We start from the raw sequence: 26893 nt of genomic DNA, 5'->3' as shown, positions 1-26893 counted from the left end.
GAAATTACTGTACCATGGCAAGTGTTTTGCAGAGGGTCACACTAGGTGGTCTTACAGGTCTCATCTGACCTTAGAATGTCTGACTCTAGAGAGAGCCCAATCCAGTGCCATGCGTGTCAATGGGAATCTTTCAGTGGGCTTGGATCAGGCCCACAGAGAGGGTTTACCTCTTGGCTCTGTGATGCTGGGCATACAGCCCAAATTCACACATGCCTTTTTCGTGTCCGCTTGCACTGCAAACTCCTATTGACAAAGCGCTGTCCACTCTCCCTGCGGACATTACTGGTTCCCAGGATTCTCCCTCCTTTTAAATCCAGAATCTCTGGTTTGGATTATTCCGCCTCCCCCTGCAGCAGATTAGCTTGCATTTTTCCCAGCTGAATACATTTTGTTATTTCAGGCCCATATTTCAAGCCTATTTTAAGGTCACCTGGTGGCACTGGCCTTCCGCAGAATGGTACTAAGACACACCAGCATAGAGGAGAATGGTCCTCTCTTTTTATGCCTTCAGCCTGTTCCTATGACGTTTAATTTTAAAACATTAACTATTTTGGGAATATATTGCCGTGTTTACTCTAGAGGAGTGAACTGAAAATGCTGCTTGTCATAGTGTTATCACACCCAGCAGCCAAGTCAAATGCACAGTGAAGCAAAGGGAAGGGTAAGAAGCCAAATAAACAGAATACGGCCAAATTATGACTTCCAAAGCAGACACAGTGTTCCCATTGAAGTACTGGGAGTTGCACATATGCAGCCGAGGGCAGAATTAGGCCTGTTCTTATGTGCAATAGGTGTAATAATTAATTATATCTTTGGTCCTGACTCGCAGTGTTGTGCGATGAGAATTATTTCCCAGGTGTTACCATGGCCTTGTTCTAGTGCAGTTCATTTACCACTTCACTATTGTAATTGCACCTTTTAAAAAAGTTCTCATTTTCAGCTTGAAAAGATGTAATTTAGTATTGGATTTCTAAACGCTGAATTGGAATTGGAAGCTTAAACCTGGTCCTCATTTTGTTTCCTCCTCCGTTCCCTGTTCATCTGCCATAGACATCAGAGTCCTGGAAACCAGCTCTACATCTGTTCAGAAGGAAAATCTTTATTCTATAGAATGCACAGAAATCATTTTGCTGGTTTCAGTTCCCCAAGCCATGCCACGGGAATAGATTACTTCTCTTATAACCAAGCGTGTCCCTACATCCACCGGAGAGTCCTGCTTAGGGCTTGTCTACATGAACACTTAGATTGTGGCAAGCTGGGGTGTGAATCTACCCCATGCTAGTCTTCTGTGCACTGAGTGTCCATGGGGACCATGCTGCTGGGCACTAAAAGTTCCCTAGTGCGTTTAATCTACGCTCATTGCAAAGCAGTGTAGATCAAAGCACACTATGGGACTTGGATTGCACGTCAGCAGGATCCACACGGACAGTTAATGTGCGGCAGGCTGCTGCGGGGTAGATTTATGCCCCAGTTTGCCACATACTGAGTGTTCATGTAGACAAGCCCTTACTGTTTCTTCTACAGTTCTTCCCCAGATGACATTTGCACCCTGCCTACTGGATAATTTTACACAGTCTCCAGTGTATTATGCACACGAACATCCATAGCATTTCTTAAGCTAACAAACATGATTAATGAATGAGTCACTTGCATACATACGTGCTTTTCCATACACCCACATAATGAATAGACAAGGAAACAATAAACAGATACCTTCTCATTTACTCAGTTTTGACATGTTTATCTTTATTTCTCACTCAGATACAAAGAAATCAATATCACTTCCAGCTTTCTGGCAAGGAGATATTTGGTTTTTAGTTTGCTAAAGATCTACCAAATGGTCATCCCATCAGGTTTTGTATTTACGTCTTTCTCTTTGCGTTTATTCTAGGGCCCCGCCTATTATAGGGTATTTACCCTTTGAGGTTCTGGGAACGTCAGGTTATGATTATTACCACGCTGATGACCTGGAGCTTCTCGCTAGGTGCCATGAACACTGTAAGTTCCTTTCTCATTGCTTGCAGGGAACTGACAACATGCACTTATGACACTTGTGTGAGCAATAGCTCACGAAAGCTTATGCTCAAATAAATTTGTTAGTCTCTAAGATGCCACAAGTACTCCTTTTCTTTTTATGTTTATTAGGGAAATTCTTTCCTATTCCTGTAAAATATGGCTTAGTTCATGCCTAACTAGGAAAGATGAATCCCTAGGACTCTGTTATTTTATCAGGGCAAGTTTTATCAGTGAGAACTTGCCAAACTGGCAGATATCTGTTGTGTTTGGGTGCTGGAAGTCAGTTGCCCTAGCATATGGTTACTGCAAAACTGAGAGCCAGAGCTCTTGTCCTCCTTTCCTGACTCTGCTGTTGTGTTGCTGTGCGAACAACCTTGATTCTTGGGTTTTTGCTGATTGTCACAGCTGCTGAGCACTCTCCATTCCCATTGTCCTCAGTGGAACTATGCATACTTAGCACCTCTGGAAAACAGCTTATAATTAAGTTCTGAAGCAGGTTATAATTAAGTTCTTTGTGCCTAGATTACCCATCTGTAAAATAAGCATAATAGTGCCACCTCATTAAGTTGTTGTGATACTTAATTACTTACTATTTGTAAAATGTTTCTAACATACTGAGATGGTTTCTCAAGAAATATTGTGCACAGATTCCCTGTTGGCTAAAACGGGTGGTATCTGTCAGTCAATCTCTCTCTCAAATCAATCCGAGAGGAAGGAGTAGTTTTATCAAAAGTGCAAAAGAACTAATTCTATAGGGCAGGGGTGGCCAAACTGCGGCTTGTGAGCCGCATGTGGCTCTTTTACGGTTGAAGTGTGGCTCCCAGAGCGCGCCCCCTGCCCCCATGTCCTCCCTTTTCCACCTATCAGACTGAGGCGGGGGGAAATTCGTGGCTTCTGCCCTGCAGCAGACTGATGGGGCAAGGGGCTTCTGCCACAGATGACTGATGCCTGCTGAGGGGAGGGGCACAATTTAAAGGTTCTCCCCCCCCAAAAGCTTGAGTCATGCCCCACCAGGCACGCTTCCCCCTCAGCAGCCCGTCCCTGCAGCTCCCAGGTGTTAGCTCCCCTTGGAGAAGCAGCCGCAAATAGCTGGGAACTGCAGGAAGGGGCTGCTACTCCCAGCTGTTTGCTGCTGCCTCTCCCCATGGCCGCAGCTCCCAGCGTGCCCACGCCAGCAGCTGCCATGCAGGAAAGAGACCCAGTGGCACCATGTGACCTAGCAGGGCCAGCAAACCCTCTGGCAAAAATCTCAGGGGGTGTGTGACCCCATGTTCCCCTCTCCCCCCAGGCATCATCTCTGGCTTCTGCCCAGGGGGAGGGGGTCTCGGGGCTTCAGCCCCATCGGGCACGGCTGCCAGGGCTCAGGCCTTCAGCAGGAGTGGGGCTTAAGTTCTGAGCCCCAGCAGGTGCGCCCCAGCTCTCGAACGTCTGAAGATCGTTGTATGTGGCTCCGAAGGTCAGTAAGTTTGGCCACCCCTGCTAGGTATAGTTGTACAATAAGGAACTGATGAGGGTGTATGTGCAACCCCTGCCCTCTGCTGGATAGAATCAGAACTGCTCAATGGTGTGTCACCGTCCTATATCGCAGGGACAGTTCTGAGGTTATGTGGACCCCAGGGGATCTGCAGCTGCCCATTGTCATCTGGGCAGAAGCTCTGTGTCTGCACTAACTCTGGAGCAATTAGCTAGCTTCCAGGTGATATGGTGTCATTGGCAAGATGTGGGCAGCTTCTGGCTGGATACCCTGTGGGTGCTCATTCCCACCCCGTTTCAGATCTCTGACCCCACAGAGGACCCTCTGGGGTTGGGGATTAGAGGGTTGGTGCCGAATAGGCAGGGACAGATGCTGCCCCACTCCATATCCTGCACAAGAAGATCAACCCTGCACTGATAACTCTGGGGAACAATCAGGCCCAGTGTGTATGCGAATGTGCCATGTGTGAATGCCATTATTGGGGCAATAAGGTAACAAAAATCAAATGGAGCTCTGCAGGCAAGTTGCCATAGCCCTTGTGTCACACTTCAGGGCAACTGCACCTGTATTCCCCCTCTGGTCCAGCAAAGGCACCCACTTAGGCTTCTGGTTTCCCAGCTCTCACCTCTGATGGGTGGAGACACAAATCTGTCTCCCTCCCGACTGGGGTATTTCCAAGCTGCACAGCTCTGTGAATTCCCCACCAAGTCCGACTGCCTAAACAGGCCTCCTTTGCCTTCTCCTCAGAGGCTGTAAACAGCATAATTGCCAACAGTTAAGTTACCACACAGCCCTTTGTAAGCAAGCACATTTATTCTTAAGGTAAAAGCAGTACAGAGAAAACATTAAAAGCAGTAAAAGAAGCTACACGCATGCTAATAAGCTTACCAGAGATCACCCCAACTCTACTACCAAGGGCTCTGACAGGGGGTTAGTCCTTCAAATACCACATAGGTGGTTTTCTGTGGTTACACATTCATGATGCCTTTTGTTCAGAATAAGAACACCCAGGAACCCTTTATCCAGCCTCGGTCTTTGATCTGGGAGCAAGTACTTGATAGACAATGGATTTCTCCTCAGGGCATAGCTTCAAAAGGTTGGGTCCAGAGGTATAAATTTGCATTTCCTTCCTCCCAAATATTTCCTGGGAAATCCCACGCAACTTCTTTTATCCCAAACATTCCTTCTTGTCTGACCCATTGTTTAAAAGAGTCCTTTGATGCTCAAGGGTTTACATTAATTATGCAATGAACTCCTAAAATACATAAACTGAATTCAGTAAGGTTTGTCCAGGACATTTCAGGAAATTGCCATGTATGTCACAGTCTGGTATTACTGATTACATTTCATTACTGGTAATAATGTGTGCTGAATGTTCTCATTAGCCAGATTAGGAAGAGCACTCAACCTGCTGCTATCTACCCAATGGTTTGCTTTTAAATTCTTCAGGGACTATCCATACCATGGCTGGCTTGCTCCCCGCTACAATATATCATGCTGCTGTTACTACAGAACTCACTGGAGCTTGGAGCTATTCTAAGGAGGGGCTGGGAGGAGGGATTGGGTAAATGGGGTTGTTTTACTACCTGGTGTGGGTTTGTAAAGCTTCTCTGTTATTGTTTTATGACCCCATATTTTTTTCATTTCATCTGAACCCTATAGGACCTGAACCCCTATAAACCAGCTCTCTTCTCCAGCTGGCTTGTGCAGGTGGTGGGAGCATGCTCAGCTACCCCATTGGGGACAGCCAGCCATGACGGGAATGCACACTATAGAACCTTAGATGAAAACTCAGGTTTTAAGTTCCTTCTTAAGCACTCAATTCCCAGTCTCAGCTGCTTCTGCTCTCATCAAGACGGAGCACTATATACAACACTTGTAGCTTCCATGACAGCCATGAGCCTCACATTGTAGTGTCCAAAAGGGTGCATTTTTGACTTTACTAGCATTAAAGGCTGTATACATAGGTGCCGGCTTCCTCCAGGCCCGGGTGGGTGCTCAACCTCCTGCTCCACCCCGACCCCTTCCCCCAAGCCTCCATCTCTGTCCCTCCTCTTCCCGCCCCTGCTCTGCCCCAGGCCCTGCCTCCCCATCCCATCCCCCAAGCCCCCGCCCTCACTCCACCTCTTTCCTGCCCAGTTCCACCCCCTCCCCACAGCGTGTCCCATCCCCACTCCTCCCCTTCCCTCCCAGAGCCTACAGCATGCTGTGAAACAGCTGATTGCGGCAGGCGGTAGGGGCTGGGAGGGAGGGGGAGCGGGGCAGCAGGTGGGCAGGAGGCACTGGGGAGTGAGGGGGAAGCTGGCTGCCAGCGCGTGTTGGAGCACCCATGGTTGTATATGTAATGCAGTGTATGTGTGCAGGTGGGTGACACCTTCCAGTACTATTGCCCCAAGACTGTAGATGCAATTATAGAATTTGGAATTGAGTCAGTTTCCAATTGTGAGTTAAGAGTAGTTTCCGGTGCTACATGTACTTCTCGGTCCCCCCGCCTTATCTTGTGTTTTTGCATCCCGTTTTCCCCTTCCCTCTTGCTGTCAAAAGACCCAGACAAACAACAGGGGAACTGGTTCCAGAGTAGCAGCCGTGTTAGTCTGTATCCGCAAAAAGAAAAGGCGGACTTGTGGCACCTTAGAGACTAACAGATTTATTTGAGCATGAGCTTTCGTGAGCTACAGCTCACTTCATCGGATGCATTCAGTGGAAAATACAGTGGGGAGATTGATATACACAGAGAACATGAAACAATGGGTGTTACCATGCACACTGTAAGGAGAGTGATCACTTAAGGTGAGCTATTACCAGCAGGAGAGCGGGGGGGCGGGGGACGGGACCTTTTGTAGTGATAATCAAGGTGGGCCATTTCCAGCAGTTGACAAGAATGTCTGAGGGGGGGGGGGAGGGGGGAGATAAACATGGGGAAATAGTTTTACTTTGTGTAATGACCCATCCGCTCCCAGTCTCTATTCAAGCCTAAGTTAATTGTATCCAGTTTGCAAATTAATTCCAAATGTCCTTATGTTACCATGTGCTTGCAGTCAGGGGCTTTTTACCAGCCATAAGGGTGAGTGATGGAGGGGAGGGGGCAGAGAGGAGTGAGTGGGGGTCAGGGTCTTGGGGGGGAGGGGCAGCGCAGGAGCGGGGCCTCAGGGGAAGAGGCAGTGCGGAGGCGGGAACTCGTGGGGATGGGGTGTCGTGAGGGCAGGGCCTTGTGGGAATAGGTGGTGGGAGGTGAGGGGAGAAGGGGTCAGGCCTTGGGGAGAAGAGGTGGTGCGGGGGCAGGGCCTCAGGGGTCGTGCAGGGGGCAAGGCCATGGTTCAGCCTATTTAGATACCTAACTCTACTGGATCTGTGGGTGGAATCTGATACTCAGGCATCTAATCTACCTACTTAGTTACTTATATTCCCCATCCCGATATTTTCTGAGCACCTCACAAGTGCTACAAAAGTTATCTGCTCAGCTACCCCAGCATGGACAGGAAGTGTTGTTATCCCCATCTGGCACGTGGGCAATCTGAGGAACAGACGATTAAATGACTTGACTCAGGAAACTCAGGAAAGGTACTCAGGAAATCTGCAGGAGAGCTAGGAAGTGAATCCAGCTGACATGGCTCCCAATACAATGCATTAACCACAAGACCATCCATTCTTCTCTGTGGGCCTCATCTAAAGCCCTTCGAAGTCAATGGGAGTCTTTCCATTGAGCTCAGCAGGCTCTGGATCAGCTCCTGAAAGAGCTCAGTTGTAGGCAGAGTGAATTGCTGGTGCAAAATTGTGCCTTTAGTTTGGGAAGCCCTTTTGAAAGCTTGGTCATTAATATTACATTTTAGTAAACAACCCTTGTTAAATGGTATTTTAAAAGGGAGATGTAAGTGGTTAACTTTAGGCACAACTGGGTCTCAAAGAAAGACTTGGTTCCATTCATATACAGTCTAATCTGTGGACATTTCAATTAGCAGTTAAACAGACTTTCCACTTTCAGATCAGGGTTCTTCTATTATAAGCTTCCTGACTTTAAGCCAGCAATGTCTGAAATGCATGCAGCTAGACTGATAAAGTGCCAATGTACTGTTCGGTAGATGTCATTTATATGTACTGTTTGCTGGCAAAAAGCAGAATCTCTGCCTGTGCCAGCTATGACCATTTATAAAAACGAACCCCAAATCTTGGAGCACTTTCTTTTTAAGTTAATAACCGCAAATCAGATTAAAACTCAGCACCTGGTTGAAAATGTAAGCAATGTTGAGGAAGAATTGATAGCAATGTTCGCGCTGTTAGACGGGACAGAGCTATTCTTCTAATCTCAGTCACAATCAGAATGTAACTGTTATTAACCAAATTGTTTCTTTTCGTTTAACAGTGATGCAATTTGGAAAAGGAAAGTCCTGTTACTACAGATTCTTGACCAAAGGCCAGCAATGGATATGGTTGCAAACACACTATTACATCACGTACCATCAGTGGAACTCCAAACCTGAGTTCATTGTTTGTACACACCTTGTAGTGAGGTAGGAATATGTGCTTAACACTTTCTGTTCATCAGTGTGCTCATCTATTCCATTTTCCATTCTTTTATGTGTTAGCCAAATATTTGTGGTGTGATTCGACTCACTGTGATGATACATAGTTACATAAAATTATTATCGGTGAGAACTTGGAAATGGTTTTTAATGTTTTCATTACTCACTTTTTGGCAACCAAGCCAAAAAGCCTGGAAGCAACATTTGGCTGAGTATATTGTGTTCCACTTCTGTCCTTAGCCATGACACAGATCCATCAAAAATTTAAAGCTGTTCATAACCAGAATGCTTTATGGATGTCAGTGCATCCATACACTTCTTACAAACCTTTTTGATCACAACTTTAGATAGTTGTTACTTGGAGATAGCTGTTTATGAACTGTAAAAATTAGCATATGACACCCCCTAGTGGTGGTTCTGTTGTACTCATGGCATTAAATGGGCTATAAATCTTGTACAGTCTTGTTCTAGTTTTGGAGGTTTGTGATACACAATTATTGGGTTGGAATCTGCTTCCATCTGTGTCAGTGGTAAATTTCCATTGCTGGTTCAAACAAGACTGAGTGTATACTTAGAATGGATTTAGAGGAGGGTTTTAAAAAGAAATGACATACCAGTTTGGGGTCAGCTAATTTTAGTAAAAATGTGAATTTATCCTTGTCTTCCCTGTTTGAGACTATCAAATATTTGGAGAAAAGCCCATTAGTAACCAGTTTTTCTGTTTAGATATTTTGAAATACAACCTTAAGAGCATCGTATCCTAATAAGTAGGCATATGTGGGTAGAATTTTATATGCTGGTATAAACCACACCCTGAGAGCTGTTTTAATTTGAATGCGTTCATGACAGTAATTACATATCTTGAGGCTTGTTGATTCTGCCTTGTTTTGGGAAATTTTTAGACCTTTCTGTCACCTAAGGTTCCGGCCTTATGGAGTGTGAGTGAACGTATTTTTCTGTCTCTGTCTCTGGTACATGCACATCCTAAAGTCCTAGACACACATCAAATAGTTCAGGTTGAACATACATTTTACTTAGTAAAATAGAAAAATTAATAGAACCTTGGATTTGAAAGATGAAATAAAGGAAATTGGTGGCTAAGGAGCCAGATTCTGAAGTGGTGTAAATGGGCAACTCCCAATTGACTTCTTAATGGATCTGTGCTCATTCACCCCCCCTTAGAATCTTACCCCAGCCTTAGTTCTAACACTGTACCCTTGCCCACACGCCATATACATACTGGAGAGTCTCTGAAATATCTCCTGGATTTTAAGAACTCTCATAGTTAAATCTCAGGTCTTATAAATCATTAATGTTTTATTATTTAAGAGACAGTTAGTAAGAGCTGCAAGTGAGCTTACTCTGAGGCACATTCTCCAGGGGACTCAATGGGCTTTAAATTTGGCTTATCACTTACCATCATTCCACATGCACAGCTTCCATTGAAGTCGGTAGGTAGATTTGTATTCCAATCTGTGGTGATGGCTGCATGCTTTGAAAATGTGCCACCCCATGACTGAGAGGAAGGTTCCCGTGCAAGTGTGATATTGTTCAGTTACAAAAACAGGGGTCACAGCCATGCAGGCCTTCCTCAGGCAAAGCTCCCTGGGGAGTAGCTTGAGTCCCATTGAGCGACTGTACCACTGTTATTAAGACACACAAGAAATTGTCTACAGGCTGGAAGCGGTGTGTACCTCCTACTACCACTTACCTGCATCAGGACTGTTTCTCTGACAGGCTGTGGAGAATGGGGAGTTCCTCTGTGAAGGGAATTGTGGTAAGGATGAAGAGGCTCTTTTTCCCTGCTGTTCACGAAGGAACACAGTCACAGAGCTTTGCTTTGAGTATTGTTTTGCTGTCAGACATTTAGGGCCAGAATTTATAAATGAGCATCTCAGTCGGTGCCCCAGATTACATGTGCAGCTTCTTGCATCTGCTCTGCAGTTTTGCATGTGCAAATGGTACATGTGCACCTGTAAATCAGCAATTAGAGTGTAGAATACTGTACCTTTTGCCCACGAACAATTGTGTGTACAAAGCTGGAGGTACAAAATAAGAGGTCCTCAGAGAATTGTATGTCAGCTTAGCTGTCATTAAGGAAGCAGTCATCGTTTTTATTTCACAGCCTATTTTTTACTTCCAATAGGCAATAAGAATTGTGTTCTAAATCTCTCTTTTTCCCCCAATGTAGTTATGCAGAGGTTCGAGCCGAAAGAAGGAGAGATCTTGGCCTTGAGGAGTCATCAATCGAACTGGCATCTTCTTCTTTGAAGGTAGTGCATGCTGAAGGGAGCGAATAAAAGGAACTCATTAATGTTAGAAATACATACGGACTACACCTTCCCTGTTTCCCTTTACTCACCTCCAAACCGAATAGTTCTTTATCTTTCAAACCCACCAGGAGGATTTCCACACTGCTTTGCACTAAAATAGCTCGTTTATAACAATGCAAACTCAATAATTGCATCGTTATTAAACTGTTAGGTCAGATCTCCCGCTCTCTCTGAGACCTTTACTCAAATTATATCTTAAGCCACCTCAGTTCAGCAGAAGAAAAGACGCTATTTTACAGAGAGCAGAATGAAGTTTATTAGATAGTAAATGATATACTAACTCTCAGTAACACCGACATACAAGGCACTGACTACAGATCAGTACCACAGTGTTTGCCGCTTTTATGCTGACTCACCATGGGTAATCAGACAAAGATGGGAAGTGAAGGGAAAAGCATGATTTATTGATTTTTGTTTTCAGGTCTCAGCCATGTTTGCAAGGTTGGGCAGAGCTGTGATCATAGCTATAATTTCCATTGTTTGGATCAATCGGGCATCGTCACTCATGCTCAGTTAACAGGGTCATTTCAGTTTCGTTTAAATATATCCACCGAATAGCTTCAAAACAAGACATTGGAAAGTCAAAGTCATTTCAAGTGGCTCATTTGGTAATCGTTTGGGGTTATCAATCCGCTAGCTTTCTAACTCTTCAGATATTACTTTAGAGAAGCCAGTTCAAGGGAGGTGCAGGGGGGCTGATTATATAATAATAAATCTTTAATACACTGTGATCCTTACATGGCAGACTGCTTGGGCACGGTGGAGCTGATTGCTGAGTATGTGTGTGTACGTGAGTTAGACTGGTTACAGACCATGGTGTATTTTGGAAAGTTTGCTGTCTTAAAGAGCCTCTGTTGCATTCAAGCAAAGACTCATTCTAGCAAACAGCTCTCACTGACCTGCCGGGGCACTGCTTTCCTGCCTTTTCTTTCCCATCCCTATTGATTGCCAAGACATTACTACCCAGACCTCGAACTCGACCTGGCTGGCCTCGGGTGGCAGGGGGGATGAAAAAAGGACAAGCAGCTCTGTCTCTCCCATTGCAGGGAGAGCAGGAGGAGGAGGGGTGCGAGGTTAGCATGATTAGCTCCCTGGATGGGTGTGGAAGGCTGGCAAACAGTGCGGGGAATGTGACTGGCTTGGCCGTCCTGTTGCATGAGAGGAAGGCTGTTTTGCCCTCAGTGTACGTAAACAGTGTGCTGGGTGGCTTGTTCGTGTAAAACCTCGGGCTCCTGTCATGATTGTGTAGGGGGCAGGGATTAGGCCAGTCCCCTCTCCAAATATTTTGCCAGACCCACTGCCTTACTTGCTAGAGTAGCTCCATTGGAGTCAGTGTGACTACTCACATGGGTAAGGAGAGCAGGGATCTCAGCTTAAGCAGACACTCGCCACCTGGCATTGGTTATACAAGCTAATCAGGCTGCGGCCGATATCCCCCAAAATTGGTCTGTATCTCCTCCCAGCCCCCTCCCACCACATCTGCAACAAATGAAATGTTTCCCTTTTCCAGCCAGCCGGTTCCTCCTGCCACGTTCACTCGCTCATTCCCCAGTCACTGCCCAGCGTGTCCGAGCCAATGAGCTGGGACATCCCTGGAGAAATTGGGCAGAAGGAAGCTAATTATAAAAGCGCGCTTCTATTTATACACCAATCAATTGGCAATCAGCAGCGACGGGAAAGGGGCGTGAGAGGACAGCTGTAATGCAGGAGGGGAGTGTGTACAGAGGGTTGGGGGTGACGTGGTGCCCTTCCCATCCAGCCGCCTCCTTCCCCCTCCCCATGCTGATTCTCACAGGCATTGGCTTAGTGTATGGGGTCCAGCTGGAGGTTGAGGTGCCATAGACAGGCACCGAGTATTATTATTAGTCGCTATCTATATTACAGTGATGTCTGGAGGCCCCGTTGTGCCAGGCACTGTAGATACACCTGGGAAGAGACAGTCCCTGCCTCTAAGCATGTACAGTTTCAATAAACCAGAGGGAGTGCTGTCTCCGGTTGACGTGGTGGGCGATACCGAGGTTACCCAGACAGTGTGTGATGGAGGGAGGAGTTGAACCTGGATCTCCTGAGTTCCCAGCCAGCATCTTAGCCATGAAGCCACACTGCACCTGCCCTCACACACACAGTATTAGGCAGATCTCCAGCGAGGGGGCTGGTGAGGAATTTCCCTCTGTGATGCGATGGCTTTGCCACACTGGAGGCTGGGCTGAGGGTGGGGGAGTGTCGCCTTCCTGTGGTGCATCTCGCAAGGCTCAGAAGGGTGTACGTTGAAGCTAGGCTCCAGGAAGAAGACATGGTGCCATAACTGTGGAGTCCATTGCTATCGCCTCTAGGAGCTTGGGATGGGTCCGTGTGATAGCAGCCAGCATCATCCCAAAGCCTGAGACAGGTCCAGGGTCCCGGGAAGGCAGAGGCAGGAAACCGTGAGTGCCCATGCAGGTGTTATGCCAGGCGCAGGCAGCAGGTGCACCCAACGACGAGCCCAGCTCTCACTCGGGAATATGGCTAGGTGAGCGTCTGAGGGTCACCTCTCCAATGAGCTTCCAGGGCTAGTGCTTAGGGCCTCCAAGGCAGGATTGTAGCACAGGTGGGCACACCTGCGTGACCACCGCTAGAAATAACAATATCGGTGCAGCAACACGGGCTTCAGCCCTGGCTGTACCCGCACGCCAGGGACCCTGGGCGTGCACTCTCCTTGCTGGTCCATGCTGAAGACCGGGCTGCTACATCTGCACCTCAGGTGCAGTGTAGACATACCCTAAGGAGTATCTAAGGGTCTCTTTTGGGGCAAGCTGCTGGTTGTTTCCAATCACCCAAATTAATATTGTAGCTGCAGCTGTGGCCCTTTAAGAACCAAAGACCGTTTTTGTCGGAGAAAGAGCCACGATCAAGATTCCAGGGGGTTCAAGCTGATGTTGCTTTTGTGCTGCTAAGGATGTTGCTGTCTGTGTTTTATTCACTGCAGAGTCACAATAGTTACATAGACATCAGGCAATGTGCAAACAACCAAGAAACCAGCAGGGAAAGAGTGTCTGTATCCTCTCCTAGCTCCCGGCGATCTTCGCACACGGCACTCTCCGACTCAGCATGTACGTATCCTAGTCAGCATCAACAGATCCCAGCAAAGGCTGTACTTATATATTGGCAAAAGCTTGGAGCCGCTTTAAAAAATCCCTACACCTCAAATCTCGGTTGGAAGTTTTAAACTATATTGACAGGTTTCAGAATAGCAGCCGTGTTAGTCTGTATCCGCAAAAAGAAAAGGAGTACTTGTGGCACCTTAGAGACTAACCAATTTATTTGAGCATGAGCTTTCGTGAGCTACAGCTCACTTCATTGGATGCATGCCGTGGAAAATACAGTGGGGAGATTTTATATACACAGAGAACATGAAACAATGGATGTTACCATGCACACTGTAACCAGAGTGATCAGGAAAGGTGAGCTATTACCAGCAGGAGGGAGGAATTATAGAATCATAGAATATCATGGTTGGAAGGGACCTCAGGAGGTCATCTAGTCCAACCCCCTGCTCAAAGCAGGATCAATCCCCAATTTTTGCACCAGATCCCTAAATGGCCCTCTCAAGGATTGACCTCACAACCCTGGGTTTAGCAGGCCAATGCTCAAACCACTGAGCTATCCCTCCCCCACAATGTAGGGGGGAACCTTTTGTAGTGATAATCAAGGTGGGCCATTTCCAGCACTTTACAAGAACAGTAGGAGGGGAAATAAACAAGGGGAAATAGTTTTACTTTGTGTAATGACCCATCCACTCCCAGTCTCTATTCAAGCCTAAGTTAATTGTATTCAGTTTGCAAATTAATTCCAATTCAGCAGTCTCTCGTTGGAGTCTGTTTCTGAAGGTTTGTTGTTGTAATATTGCCACTTTTAGGTCTGTAATCGAGTGACCAGAGAGACTGAAGTGTTCTCCGACGGGTTTTTGAATGTTATAATTCTTGACGTCTCATTTGAGAGTCCTAAAAAACTGTGAGGGGACAGTCTGCCGGGTGGCTAGTTTATATCTGTCACACCCGTCTGAACCTAGAGTAGCCCCCTTTGGCATCTTTAGGGTTCCCCGAGCACAAGGATGGGACCACGCTTGGCCTCTGAATGCACCAGCCTTTCCCAGCAGCTGAACCACGGCAAAGCTGACGGGGTTAGTGAAGGTCACCGCCACGGCTGTGTCTTTGCTGACAAAGAAACAGTGTGTTTTTACCATAGGACAACTACCGCGGATTAGTCGCCTTGCTGTGAAAGCAGAATGCAGACAAGGCCCCTACAGTTTTACCATAGGCGGGGCCAAGCCTGGGCGGGAGTTTAGCACGGGCCTTGCCTCGCTCCTCACAGCAGTACAGCGCCTCGCCTCCACTGGGATTTTACAGCGAGGTCACTAGCCCACGTTGGTTATCTCGCTGTAAAACTGCCTTTTTTAAGCTGTGAAGACAAAGCCCAAGAGGCCAGTGCTTGTGAGGAGTTAATCGAGGGAGGAGGCAAGGCCTTCTTGGTGGTCCTCCTTTGTCCTGCGAAGATGCCTAGATACTGCAGCGGCAGGCGCATTGGAAATATACATCGTCTGTGCAGCCAGGCAGGTGGGGTTTGGGCTGTGATCGGGAACGGGACGAGAGCCAGTGAGTGCAGAGATAGGGGAAGGTTGTGCGAGGAGAAGGCTCTGATCCCAAACGTGGCTGGGTCAGAGAAGGAGATGACTATTAAATGAGTAGAGGGGGTGGGAGGGACCAGCCCAGGATGTGTCTACACTAGACATTTGCCCCTAAACTTCCCCACTGGTACAGTTCCACTGGGCACTGTAGCAACTGTGGGCGCTCGAGGGTAGTAGACCAGGGCTCGAGGGTAGTAGACCAGTGCTGGCATTTTAATAGCTGTGTCGTTTACTCCCTGCTCAGGGCAGGTGCAGGTCACACTGGTTAAAGCCCCGACAGCTGTCAGCCCTTAGCACCCAATGCTACTGCTGCTCCAGGGGTGACAATGTGGGGAAGTTTAGGGGGGAAATGTGTAGCTTTTTAGCCTTCCTACTGAGAATCAGACTAGATAGTCATAGCTGGAGCAACAAGATACTGGAGTTCAATGTGACCTTTCCTTGAATGCCCTTAAAAAATGCATCCGTTTTATCCCTTTCAGTAGAAACTGCCTGTCTGTCTGCTCAGCTCATCATTACTGTCTTAGTTTGAGGGCTAAGTACTGCAGAGGCCGCATGTGCAAATCTAACCTGGTCAGACATTTAATGTCTGAATGGAGGCGAATCAGAGCCCAGGAAGATCTGGGAGACTGGCCTCCTGATATGAAGAGCGACGTGGCTGGGATCTCACCTTGTCACATTTGGGCTAAGGACGAGGACTCACAGGGATGTTACATGCATATAATGCACTGGGGTATTGAAAACAAGCCCAGTGGCCCTGTTCGTGCGGTGGAATATTCAGAGTGGGTTTCAGTGCAGAGGTGGTCTGGCTTCGTGCTCTCGTGGGGAAGCTTGTGTATCTCTGTAGGGCTCATGTGGTGTGGCTCATCTGGAGAAACACCCTAGAGAGAATGTTGAAATTATTACCAGAAATGGGCCACCCTGCCCAGAAGGAGAAGGGTAGATGATGGGTAAGCAGGTCTGGGCAGCAGTTCATGGTCATTAATTGCTACCCTCTTGCTTTCTTTGCCACATTTAGGCAATTGTTAGAGCAGATATTTTTGTGAGGTCCAGCAGTGTCTTGGGGCGCTAGGTAGCAGCTGGAGCTGCCATGCCTCCACTCTCCTCCACTCCTATTAGAATAGGAGAGCACGTCTGATGGCCTCATCCCGTTACTTTGTCTAAAAGGAACTTCTCTTTTGCAGCCACCTCATCCATGCGGCATACGGAGGCCAGCACTCCCACCAGGCAATCCGTGCCAATGGGTCAGCAGGAGAAGGCATCGCTGAGGCTGGCCTCAAGTGGGAGCGCACAGGTAGATAACCCTGCGAGCGATGGCCTTTCTAGCGTGCACTTAGCACTGAAAGGGAGACAGTGATTTCGGTGGTGGTGGGTTTCATGTGTGGGTTTTTGGGGAGGGGACACTGCAGACTTACACCCTGGTCTCGTGGTGCCTGGAGTTGATTATGCTTGCCCAGATCCAGGCGAAGCCCAGTTTTCTCAGGTGAAGAGGGTTTCATCCGGAAGAGGCCAGATTCATCCGTCCAGCTGTGCTGACTCCAGAGGAGTTACCTGAGGGCTCGCTCTGTCCCCAGGTAACTGGTCGGCACCTGTTTCAATTGGTAAAACTGTTAGTCGGTCGCTTATTGCAGCCCCACATGGAGCCGTCTCTCAGGTGGTAAAAGTGTGGTACAGGAAGGAAGTGAAAGATCTCTGAAATGCGAGGAATTCAGCCAGGGAGAATGGGCGTGTCCACAGGCCACGTGAGAACGTCTTCCCTTGTGTCTGGCCAGCGCTGATGCTTTGACAGCGGGAGCCCCTCGGGGTAACACATTTGCTCCTGCAGTAGATCTGGCACTCAGTAACTCTCTTGGCCCTCACGTCAGGTGCGCTGTGGTCTAAACCAAACCGTTGTTCTCTTCCCAGGCAACAGTAACTCCTCAGGCACCCGCTGAACATCTCACTCTGCACCAGGTGGGCCAGCCAGCAATTCCCTCGCAGCAACCTGTGACGGTATGTGGTTTGGTTTTGTTAAGATCATGTTAGCTCTTGCATGACCAGCAGATGGTAACATTATTGTAGCAGAAGGGGAGGTCTGAAATCATTGCCCAAGAGACTCAGCTGGCTTGAGTTAGCCATGCTTTACCTCATTGCTGGCTGCACCAGGTTTGAGAGCGGGGGATCTTTGTTCTGGTTCCAGAAACAGCATTCTCCCAGGTTATTTTTTCTGTGTCTGTGCCATCGAGCGGCCCATCAGAGAAGCACATGCAGGCAGGCCCCTCCGATGACGGTTCCTGAGTGCTCTGTGATATGAATGATACTAGCGTTAGCAAGCTACTTGGCTCAGAAACAAGAATTTGACGTGCTCCTAGTTCCACCATTTGCATCCCTTCTTCTTCTTCTCTGGCTCACTCAGGACTAGATCCTGGGATTCCCCTGGGTAAGGGGCATTGTGTACTTGCATTGACCCAGGAGCAGCCCAGGGACCAAACTGTGACTCAGAGAGTCACAACCTGGGGTCCTGTTTCCACCTTCGCTCTAGAGGGAGGAACGGCTCATCAGCTCTTGACCCTGCACACAGGCTGCTGATGTGGGTAGCTGCACAGGGGTGTCGGGGGGCACCTTAAAGCCCCTTACTCCTTGCACGTGTATAAGGTGGCTCATGACTGAGGTCATATTTAGGGCTCAGTATTTCCATTGACTTTTCTGGGAGCTGCATCAGGCCTGTAGCCCATTCAGAATAATTTTTAGAGTAAGGTGCCTTCCATAGTATAAGGCTCATGGCAAGCTCCTGCCATTTAGCCATTCTGCTTTGCAAGGAAGAAATGGAGCAAAGTAATAATAACCAATAAACCTAGGGATGCAAGGTTTGATAGGAAGAGTAGACAGCTTCCTAATTCACCTGACCTTTTCAATACAAGTAAAGAAAGATAACCAAAATCTGATTCACCACTGGGTTACTCCACATCTATGCTCGGTGGAGTAACACCAGTGGGAGATTCTAGTAACGCAGTGGTGCATTGGCTTACAAGTGTCCAACGTGTAATTTTTCAGTATAGTCATCTTTTCCATGGGGGCAGCTTCCCATATTTTGAGAAGCAGTCTGTCCTGCATGAGAGCATTCACTTTTCTGCGGTCAGCAGCAATATTAGTCCATCCAGCTCGGGGCTAAGCGTGAAGTGTTTTCTGTTCTCCGCAGCCAGTGTACCACTTCCCAGCCCAGTTAGGGATGATGCATCAACTGAAAGAACAGCTGGAGGAGAGGACTCGCATACTGCAAGCTGACATCAAGACACAGCAAGAAGAACTCCATGTTATCAAAGAGCAGCTCCAACTAGTGCAAGATTCCAATCTGCAGGTATATGAATCTGTTCCAGTGTCCCCCACCCCCAGTGGTGAGCTGGAGCCGGTTCGCACCGGTTCGCTGGAGCCGGTTGGTAAATTTAGAAGTGCTTTTAGAACCGGTTGTCCCTCGGGACAGCCGGTTCTAAAAGGGTTTCTAAATTTAACAACCGGCCAAAAGTGGCGCCTTAGACACCACCTCCGTGGGTGCTTCGGGGCTGGAGCAGCCACGGGGAAAATTTGGTGGGTGCAGAGCACCCACCGGCAGCTCCTCGCCCGGCCCCATGTCAGCTCACCTCCGCTCCGCCACCGCCTCCTCCCCTGAATGCACCGCCCCGCTCTGCTTCTCCACCCCCTCACCCCCCCCCGGTTTCCTGCGAATCAGCTGTTCATGCAGGAAGCTGGGGCGGGCTGAGAAGCAGGCGGTGGCTTCGCACTCAGGCCCTGGGAGGCAGAGGTGAGCTGGGGCGGGGGGTGCGAGGAGGGCCGCCCGTGCCGCAGCAGGTAACCCGGGGTGGGGGCGCGCAGGGGAACCACAGGGGGCAGAGAAGCAGAGCGGGGCGGCGCGTTCAGGGGAGGAGGCGGAGGCGGAGCAGAGGTGAGCTGGGGCCGGGCGAGGGGCGGGGAGCTGCCGGTGGGGGCTCTGCACCCCCCAAATTTTCCCCGTGGCTGCTCCCCCTGCTCCCCCACTAGCTATGCTAATCTGCCCCTAGGAGCCAGAGGGACCTGCTGGATGCTTCCTGGGAGCTGCCCCAGGTAAGCACTGCTGGGACTCCCCACCTCGCCCCCCGGCAGGTCCCTCTGGCTCTTAGGGGCGGGGCGCGGTGGGCACCCACTACGGTGGCCCACAAGACCCTTCTGCCCGGTTCTGGGGGCAGTCAGGGGACAGGGGAGGGGGGTGGATGGGGCAGGGGTTCTGGGGTGGGGGTGTCAAGGAACATGGGGAGTTGGATGGGGCAGGAGTCCCGGGGGGTGGGGGCAGTCCACAACCTCCTCGTGGGGTGAGGAGGGAACCAGTTGTTAAGATTTTGGCAGCTCATCACTGCCTGCCCCCATGTCTGATTCCCTGGGCCCAAAGTATCATCTGATTTTATCTTAAGCGTCAGGACATTCTAGACTGGTAGGAAAAGAGCCCAGTGGGGTGTTTTATCTCCTGCCACAAGGAAAAAAATGAGAAATGAATCCTGTCAGCAATGTATTCCTAAACTCTTGAACTGCTGAACCGTGATCATTCCTGAAAGAAAGGATGGTTTAGTGTTTGTAGCAGCAGGGCTGGAGGTTCTTGCTTCCCTGTTGTTTAAATATCAAATTGGTAATTGTGCCAGATCAAAAAATTCCCAACGTTTATGTCTAATACAAAGTCACCTACTCAGGAAGAGCTTGGAGTTTTAACGATGGGGTAAGACTGCAGAAACTCAATAGCAGATTTCCACCTAAAACTGACAGGGTTAATAGGGTTGGGGTGGCCATGGATTCCACCTCACTATTTGGGCACAAGCAAACATTTGATTTTCTGCTATTCACAGTTCACTATCTTATTGTATTTTATGATTCTGTTGCAGCTGCTTTATGTGTGTTGACTGACACAGCGTATGAGTTGGAGACACTGGGGCCCATCTAACACAGACAATCGAGGCCTCAGCATTCTCTCCCTGGGTGTGATTGTTATATACCCCAATGTGAAATATACAGGGCCAGGCTGCCAGAAATTGGGGTATAGGATTGCAGAGGGGAAAGAGTAGAGAGAAAGAAGGAAGGGAGAAGATTAAAGCAACAACCCACACAGCCCAACATGCGCAGTGGGAACAAAGGAGACTGTGAGAATGTTGTTGTTTCATGCTACCTTCAACTGTTGTATGTCACTTAAGTACCACAGATAGATAGTGCATTTGTGGCTAAAGATTACGCACCATCTAGTGGCTATTCCAATAATTATGGTAGTTGGCACCAGTAGGTTCTAGCCATTGTAAAGACCTCAGGCAGGTTTCCTCCAAAAGAAATCCATTCATGTGCTGTTAAAGGTCAGCAAGTGACTAACTTTATTCCAGTTAGAAGCTTTCACAGAGGAAACTCCATCACTGAACGCCTCAAGTCAGGGATGGGGAATTTACAACCTTACTGCCAGAGCTACTTTTTCTTAATTTGTTATTTAATCAGAATTTCTGTCTCTTAAAGTGTCTGGAATAAAATTACCTTGTTGCTCCCCCTAGTGGTTCATTACAGTATGAAGCGCTACAGTGGACAGTGATGCCATTATGGAAAATAACATATGCTTTGCTGTTTGAGAAAATACAATATTTGTGTTCCATATTGGCCACAGCATAAAATACACACAAGTTGCAATAAAAGTATCATTTGCACAGACCCATCCTGCAGTAACTCGAACAAAGCAATTCACAACGTTGCACAATCCCCCGTATCCTTAGCTGCCAGACAATTCCATAAAACAAGAGACCAATTTTTAGCTTTGACACGAGCATTTCTGGGTGAAATGAAAGAATTCTGTATCACACTATTCACCGGCCCTGAATGGTCACAGACTCTTGGCAGTGTTTATTTGGGAAGCCAGGTAACAGGGTTTTATCGTGTTATGAGATTATCAAAGGTTGGTTTTCTGTTCTCTCTTAATGTTGTGTTTGAACAAGATAGGATTAGAAAGCAGGCCCAAATTCCTCCTAAGGAATTAGAGGACATATATTGTTAATAGTATTACACAGGATATGTCCTGCTAGTGAAAGCTAGTGCATCATAATTGATGCCAATTTCTGGAAAAAAAACTTCCTCTAATTAAGGAGAGGTGGCTATTCGAATCAAATACGACACTAAGGAAGGCAATAATCACTCTTTATCTGTTAGATTACGCCATGAAAGAAATAAGTAGATGTGACACTAAAATTAATGACAGCGCAACATGGGAAAGCAAATGCTCTTCAGATATCCTGAGCTTGGTGACACTGGAATAACTGAGTATGCTTTAATTCTGGAAATGGAATGTTCTCCAGAAATGATCTACCCAGGAATTTTTGGGGTATCTATGGACTGTCCTGTCATCCTTTTTTTTTTTCTTTCTTTTTTTTTTAAAGAGCTAAATGCAAATCACCCCTTGTGTAAAGTTGTTTTGTGACATCAAAGCACACATGCAGCATAGATCATTTTGTATTTAATCCGTGCCTTGGATTTGTCACTGATTATAACACACTGTGGTGCAGCTAGAACAAGAGTGAGTGCATCCATTTCCTCCTTTTACCCAAAAGTCGACAATACAAATATACTGAAAAATAATCCATTTGTACAAACCAAGAGCTGAACTTTACTGACAATAATCTGATCAGATTTGCTATGCATCACTAACATCACTTTAATTTGCACACACTTTAATTTAAATGTTCACTGTCCTCTAGTCAAAGTAGCAGAGGCTGGAAGAGAGAAAAGTACAATTGGTCATTCTAAGTGGAAATCATTCACCAATGATTCAGTCAAATATGGACCGTGGGCTGGTAAAAATTCAAACTACAGTGCCAAAAATATAGGATTGGGGAATAGCTGGGAAAGGATTGACACAAATTAGATCTACTCCTTAACAAATACGTTACGGGGGAAAAATAAAAACCAGCTCTGTATATTAACCACTTCACTGCTGCAGAATGTACCAGATTCCACCGGCAAACATGGCCTTGTCCATAGTAATATTGGTTTCGTATGCTGAAAATAGCCACATGCACAGAAGCCCATGTAGGGCTTTTTACTGGTGCACGTGGGAATGCTGAGTGAGTAAAGAATGCAGGCTCAGCAACTAGAGATGGTGGTTTAGAAAAGTGTCCGTGTTCCTTTAGTCCTCCTTCTCTGTTGAAGCTGATCCCCTGTGGTGAGTTTTGTGATATAGGCACCCCCAGACCAACATCTGGACTGCAGGTTCCAATTGTTTTGCAAAAGCCATCAGACTCCAGTGACTTTCAGTTTTGACTTGACTAAGCTTCATTAGAACTAGTGAACTAGAGGTGAATCTGTCTGTATCTCAATACCAGGTTGCTAAGCCACGGCAAAGGACCTTGTTTTATTGGATATAGGGAATCCAGCACAGTTTATGTTAACATATCAATTTAATAGATCCTTGGGAACGCTGTCTTTTGCACTAGCAATATTGTACGTTGCATTAGAGCTTACTGTAGCACAGTCAGGTAGATGCATTAAAAAATTAAACGCATAAACTGCTGTACCAGCTCAGGTATCTCTTTTTTGCAGATGTTGATGCAACAACCTATGCCCATAGTCTTTAACAACGTACAGCAACAGAGCCCAAGAAGGCCATCTCAACCACAGCAGCCTGGGGCGACCAGGCAGACCACAGCCAAGAAGTCTCAGCAGCAAGGCCTTATGGGATCCAAACACTACAATGCCCCACACTTACCGTCACCACATCAATTCCTCAGGGAACCTTGTGTCACTTCCTCACAGGTTGCTAACTTCTTGGTTTTCTTCAAGAGCAATTGAATGTTCTTTATAAATAGCTCTTGTAATTATTGTGTGTCAGCTCGTTTAGGGACAGATCCGTCCCTAGGGCAACTCCACGTGGAGTTGCACCAAGGATGACGCTGATGTCCGGGCCGTGTGGCTCCCTCCACTTTAGCCCCCGCTAATGAGCACCATTCTCCTCTTGCCTCCTGAGTCTAGGTTTCATGCTGTAGTGAGTGTGACGTGCTTCACTTAATCAGCTTTAAGATGTTACTTCGTTTCACGTGATAAATGTAGATGACGTCACTCTGCTGTCGTATTTAGAGATTTAATGGCCTAACAGTATTAGATCTAAGGGGGCCAAAATCATTCCTGGTAGAATTCTGTTGAAGTTAGTGGAGATCTTTTTGGTCCTGTCATTCCAGTTCTGCTCTTAGTTAGACCAGAGTCTATCTGGAGTAGCTCAGTGTAATCAGTGGGAGTTACACTGCTATAACTCAGGGAAGAAGGCATATTCTTAGAGGAAGTACAAGAATCCGTTAGTGTGGGCTGCAGATTTTTCAGTCACCTTCTCCCGACAGATCTGCTGTCTGTCTCCTGTTGTATTCAGAGAGCAGAAAGTGCCATCGTCACACAGCCTGCCGTCTGACTGCACGTTAGAGGTAGATGGTCTCTACCATGGAATTGATTTGTCTCATAGGGGACAATTTTTTTGTCTCAGGTACAGCAGCAACAGCACTTAATGCGAGGCTGCCAGGCCCAGCCCACACACCTGCCAGCGCAGACAAGCATTTCGATGCCCCTCTACAACAGCCCCATGGTGTTTTCCCAAACTCATCCCATCACTGTGTCTGCTCAGATGCCGACGGAAATGAGTGAACGGCAACAACCGTCCAACTACAGCCAAGATAGGAGTCTCAGGTAGGAATGAAGTCAGTGCTGGATCCTGATGAGGTCTGAGTGGGAGGAAAATATCATTGTGCACAAGACTGGGTAGCAGTGAAGTCTTGGCTTTCATTCTACACGTCAGGAGCTCTGCTTTACTAAAGCTTTACTCATGCCTTCGTACATGTGCCTCCCATATAACTTAACAGCTTTTTAGGCACGGGATGTACTATATACCCTGCTTCAGTCAGAGGGCGCTGAGCTTTTGGTTTCAGGGGAATAAAGAGGCAAAACTAGCAGTTCCCATAGTTTTCTCTTCGTTGCCCAGGAACTCCAGAATAGCCATTCTCCTGCCAGGATGGATGCCCTGGAAATAGTCCTTTTCAGTGCAGTCCTGCTAACCATCCACATGCAGAACTCCCGTGAAGTCTCAGCAGACATTGGTTATATAAAGGGCTCTCAGGATCAGTCCATTTCAAAAGTGCTTGCAGGATCGGGCCCCTTTAAAATAGGTTGCCTGGAGGCCTTTCTGTCTAAAAGAGGTTTTTAGATCATTGAACATGTTAAGGTCAAATTCCCATGTAATCCAGGGTGGAATTTGGCTCGACTATCGTTATTAATTTTTATGTGCTATGCATTTTACAGACACAGCCCCATCACCACCCAACCCAGCTCCCTAAAATAGCACGCAAACACTTTAAATGTTAGTATGCGTTGTGGGGCACCTGGAACTCTTCTGTGGGCAGATGCCAGCTAAATGTGCATTCGTGTCCAAAGCAAAAGAAAGAATGGGATCCTTAATTTGCATGAGGTGGGCCATGATAATGTTAGCAAGATCAACTGAACATTTGTGATCTGAAAGGCTTAGCCATTTCAGCTCAGATCTGTGGTCTCTTTAAAGCTGATGATAAAATTGTGATCTTATATTATATGCACACAAGTATTCAGGTCCTTAAACTTGGACGGAATGAGTTAGTGAAGATTTGAGAGCTTTCACACAGCTTTTACGGGGATAGGGTACTAGAGATTGACTGTGAAGAATCTGAACATAGGAAAAAACAAATACCTTTTCTGACTGTGCCATGTTTTCATTCTTCTGTAGAATGTTGTTAGATCAGCCTGTCCAAGCCTTGATGCCCAGTGCTAATGGCAGTAATCAGTCATCACAAAACACTGCTGGCAGACAGCAAGCAAAGTAAGTCTTCCCTGTAACTATTGTACACTATCTTAGCAGTGAACTTTCTCTTCAGAGGCTTTGTCCATGTGTAAGATCTTATTGGGGTTCTTTTCGGGGTCATGAAAATGATCAAAAATGTTGGTTACCAAAAAAGAAAAAAAAAATCGGGGGTAAAGAGATAAGTAACTAGTTGGTTGGGGGAAAAAATGAAGTTGGATTGTTTTTTTTAATGAAAAACATCCCTTCAAACAAATTTTTCCAAGTAAATTTCAGTTCTCATCCAGATTTTTCAGGGTTTTATTGAAAACTAAAATCTGACGTTTTGTGGGGGTTGGCAATCATTTTCTGCGTTCAGTTTCAGAAAACTGGCAATAGTCAGGTTCTGGTTTTTTGCCATCCTCCCCAAATTCAAAGTTTTTGATAGAAATGAAATCTTTGTTCAGAAATGTTCACGGGAAATAAAATACATTCCCTGTCCAGCTCTACAACTGACTGTACCGCTGCCCATTGGCGTAGGTAAACTCTTTGCTGTGTTCTTGTGCTCTAACCAGTCCATCTTAACAGAGCTGCACACCTTTCAGTGTGTGCTGGCGCAGAAGTTTAGTACTAATCACCTTATTTCTATTGTTGTTTCAGTTGCACCCAGAGATGCCACCCCAATTGTGCTAGGCACTGTACAAACATACACCAAAGTATTGGTCCCTGCCCCAGACAGCTTTAAATCTAAGTATGCCGATGGATATGGTTGTTTCATTGATCAAAGAGCTGCATCTATTTAGCTTAACAAAGAAAAGGTTAAGGGGTGACTTGATTACAGTCTGTATGTATCTACATGGGGGAAAATATTTAATAACAGGCTCTTCATTCTAGCAGACACAGGTATAACACAATCCAATGGCTAGAAGTTGAATGCTAGACAAATTCAGACTGGAAATAAGTGTAAATTTTTAATGGTGAGAGTCATTAACCATTGGAACAGTTTACCAAGGGTCATGGTGGATTCTCCATCACTGACAATTTTAATATCAAGATTGGATGTTTTCCTAATAGATCTGCTCTGGAAATTATTTTGGGGCAGTTCCCTGGCCTGTGCTATACAGGAGGTCAGACTAGATGATCACAATGGTCCCTTCTGGCCTTGGAATCTATGAATCGATGAATCTCTTATTTAAACAGGCCAAGTCACAAGACTCGTGGTTTCGGTGGGATGGGGGGCAACCATACAGCAAAGCCTTCAGCTTCTCCAAATCAGATACTCTTGTTCTCACATGTGGAGTTCCAGTATGGAATTCCACTTCATTATACTGATAAAGGACATGGGAGACATGGGTGGCCGGTGACCCAGCCACTGGGGGAGGCTAGCCCCCACCTCTTGTGCCTGAGGGCCCCCGGCACCTGGTGGTGCAGTCCCAGTGCCGGCTGGGCAGCACGAGCCCAGTGCCAGCAGCCCTGAGTTCTTGCGGCAGGCTGGCCAGCCCTAGCCCCAGCCAGCCTGGGGCATGGCAAAGAACTGCAGGAGGGGATCTGGGGGCAGAGCGTTAGCGGGGCCCTGCCAGGCTGTTTGGGGAGGCACAGCCGATGCTACCCACCACCCATGATGGGAGATTTTTGCAGCTAGTCTGGTATGTTTTCCGGGCTGTTTTTCCGGACTGTATTTGGTTTAGCGAACTGCATTTTGCTTTGTTTCAATCAGCATAGATCTCTGGCATTTATTTTCATGCTGATTCATTGTTTACCTTCTATTAGTGTTTTATTTTCCTCCTATTTACAGATTTGTTCCAGAACAACAGATGCTGCCTCCCCCATTACAGATGCAGCCAATTACATGTAGCGCAGTCAGGGCTCCTGCCCCTTCTCCTGTATTTACTCCTTCAGTCATGATTCCACAGGCCAACTTCACTTCCCACCAGACGCAACTTCCAGTTCATCTCCACCAATGGCCACCCCAACAGCAGGTTCAGCAGCAGCATCTCTACCTGCAGGTAGCATACTTGGGCGGGGTTTGTAAATGTCGATCAGACAGTTTAGAAGGAAACGCTCTTACATGACTTGAAT

The 26893-nt window shown here is 47.0% G+C and overlaps 1 protein-coding gene across 2 annotated transcripts in view; it reads left to right on the top strand.

Annotated features, from left to right (window-relative positions):
- PASD1 (PAS domain containing repressor 1) overlaps positions 1 to 26893 on the top strand; it is a 163746-nt gene that overhangs the window by 128716 nt on the left and 8137 nt on the right. For both annotated transcript variants that reach the window (XM_048864438.2, XM_048864439.2), the window contains exons 10-20: positions 1892 to 1998; positions 7851 to 7998; positions 10202 to 10283; positions 13309 to 13432; positions 16188 to 16297; positions 16909 to 16995; positions 18182 to 18340; positions 22567 to 22779; positions 23498 to 23697; positions 24764 to 24856; positions 26610 to 26820. In XM_048864438.2, coding sequence (XP_048720395.2) covers positions 1892 to 1998; positions 7851 to 7998; positions 10202 to 10283; positions 13309 to 13432; positions 16188 to 16297; positions 16909 to 16995; positions 18182 to 18340; positions 22567 to 22779; positions 23498 to 23697; positions 24764 to 24856; positions 26610 to 26820 — 1534 coding nt within the window. The remainder of the gene's footprint in view (positions 1 to 1891; positions 1999 to 7850; positions 7999 to 10201; positions 10284 to 13308; positions 13433 to 16187; positions 16298 to 16908; positions 16996 to 18181; positions 18341 to 22566; positions 22780 to 23497; positions 23698 to 24763; positions 24857 to 26609; positions 26821 to 26893) is intronic.

Source organism: Caretta caretta, chromosome 9 (assembly GCF_965140235.1).
Source record: "Caretta caretta isolate rCarCar2 chromosome 9, rCarCar1.hap1, whole genome shotgun sequence".
Lineage (NCBI taxonomy): Eukaryota > Metazoa > Chordata > Testudines > Cheloniidae > Caretta > Caretta caretta.
The sequence above is the reverse complement of the archived record's forward strand: the minus strand, read 5'-3'. Positions and strand labels throughout refer to the sequence as shown.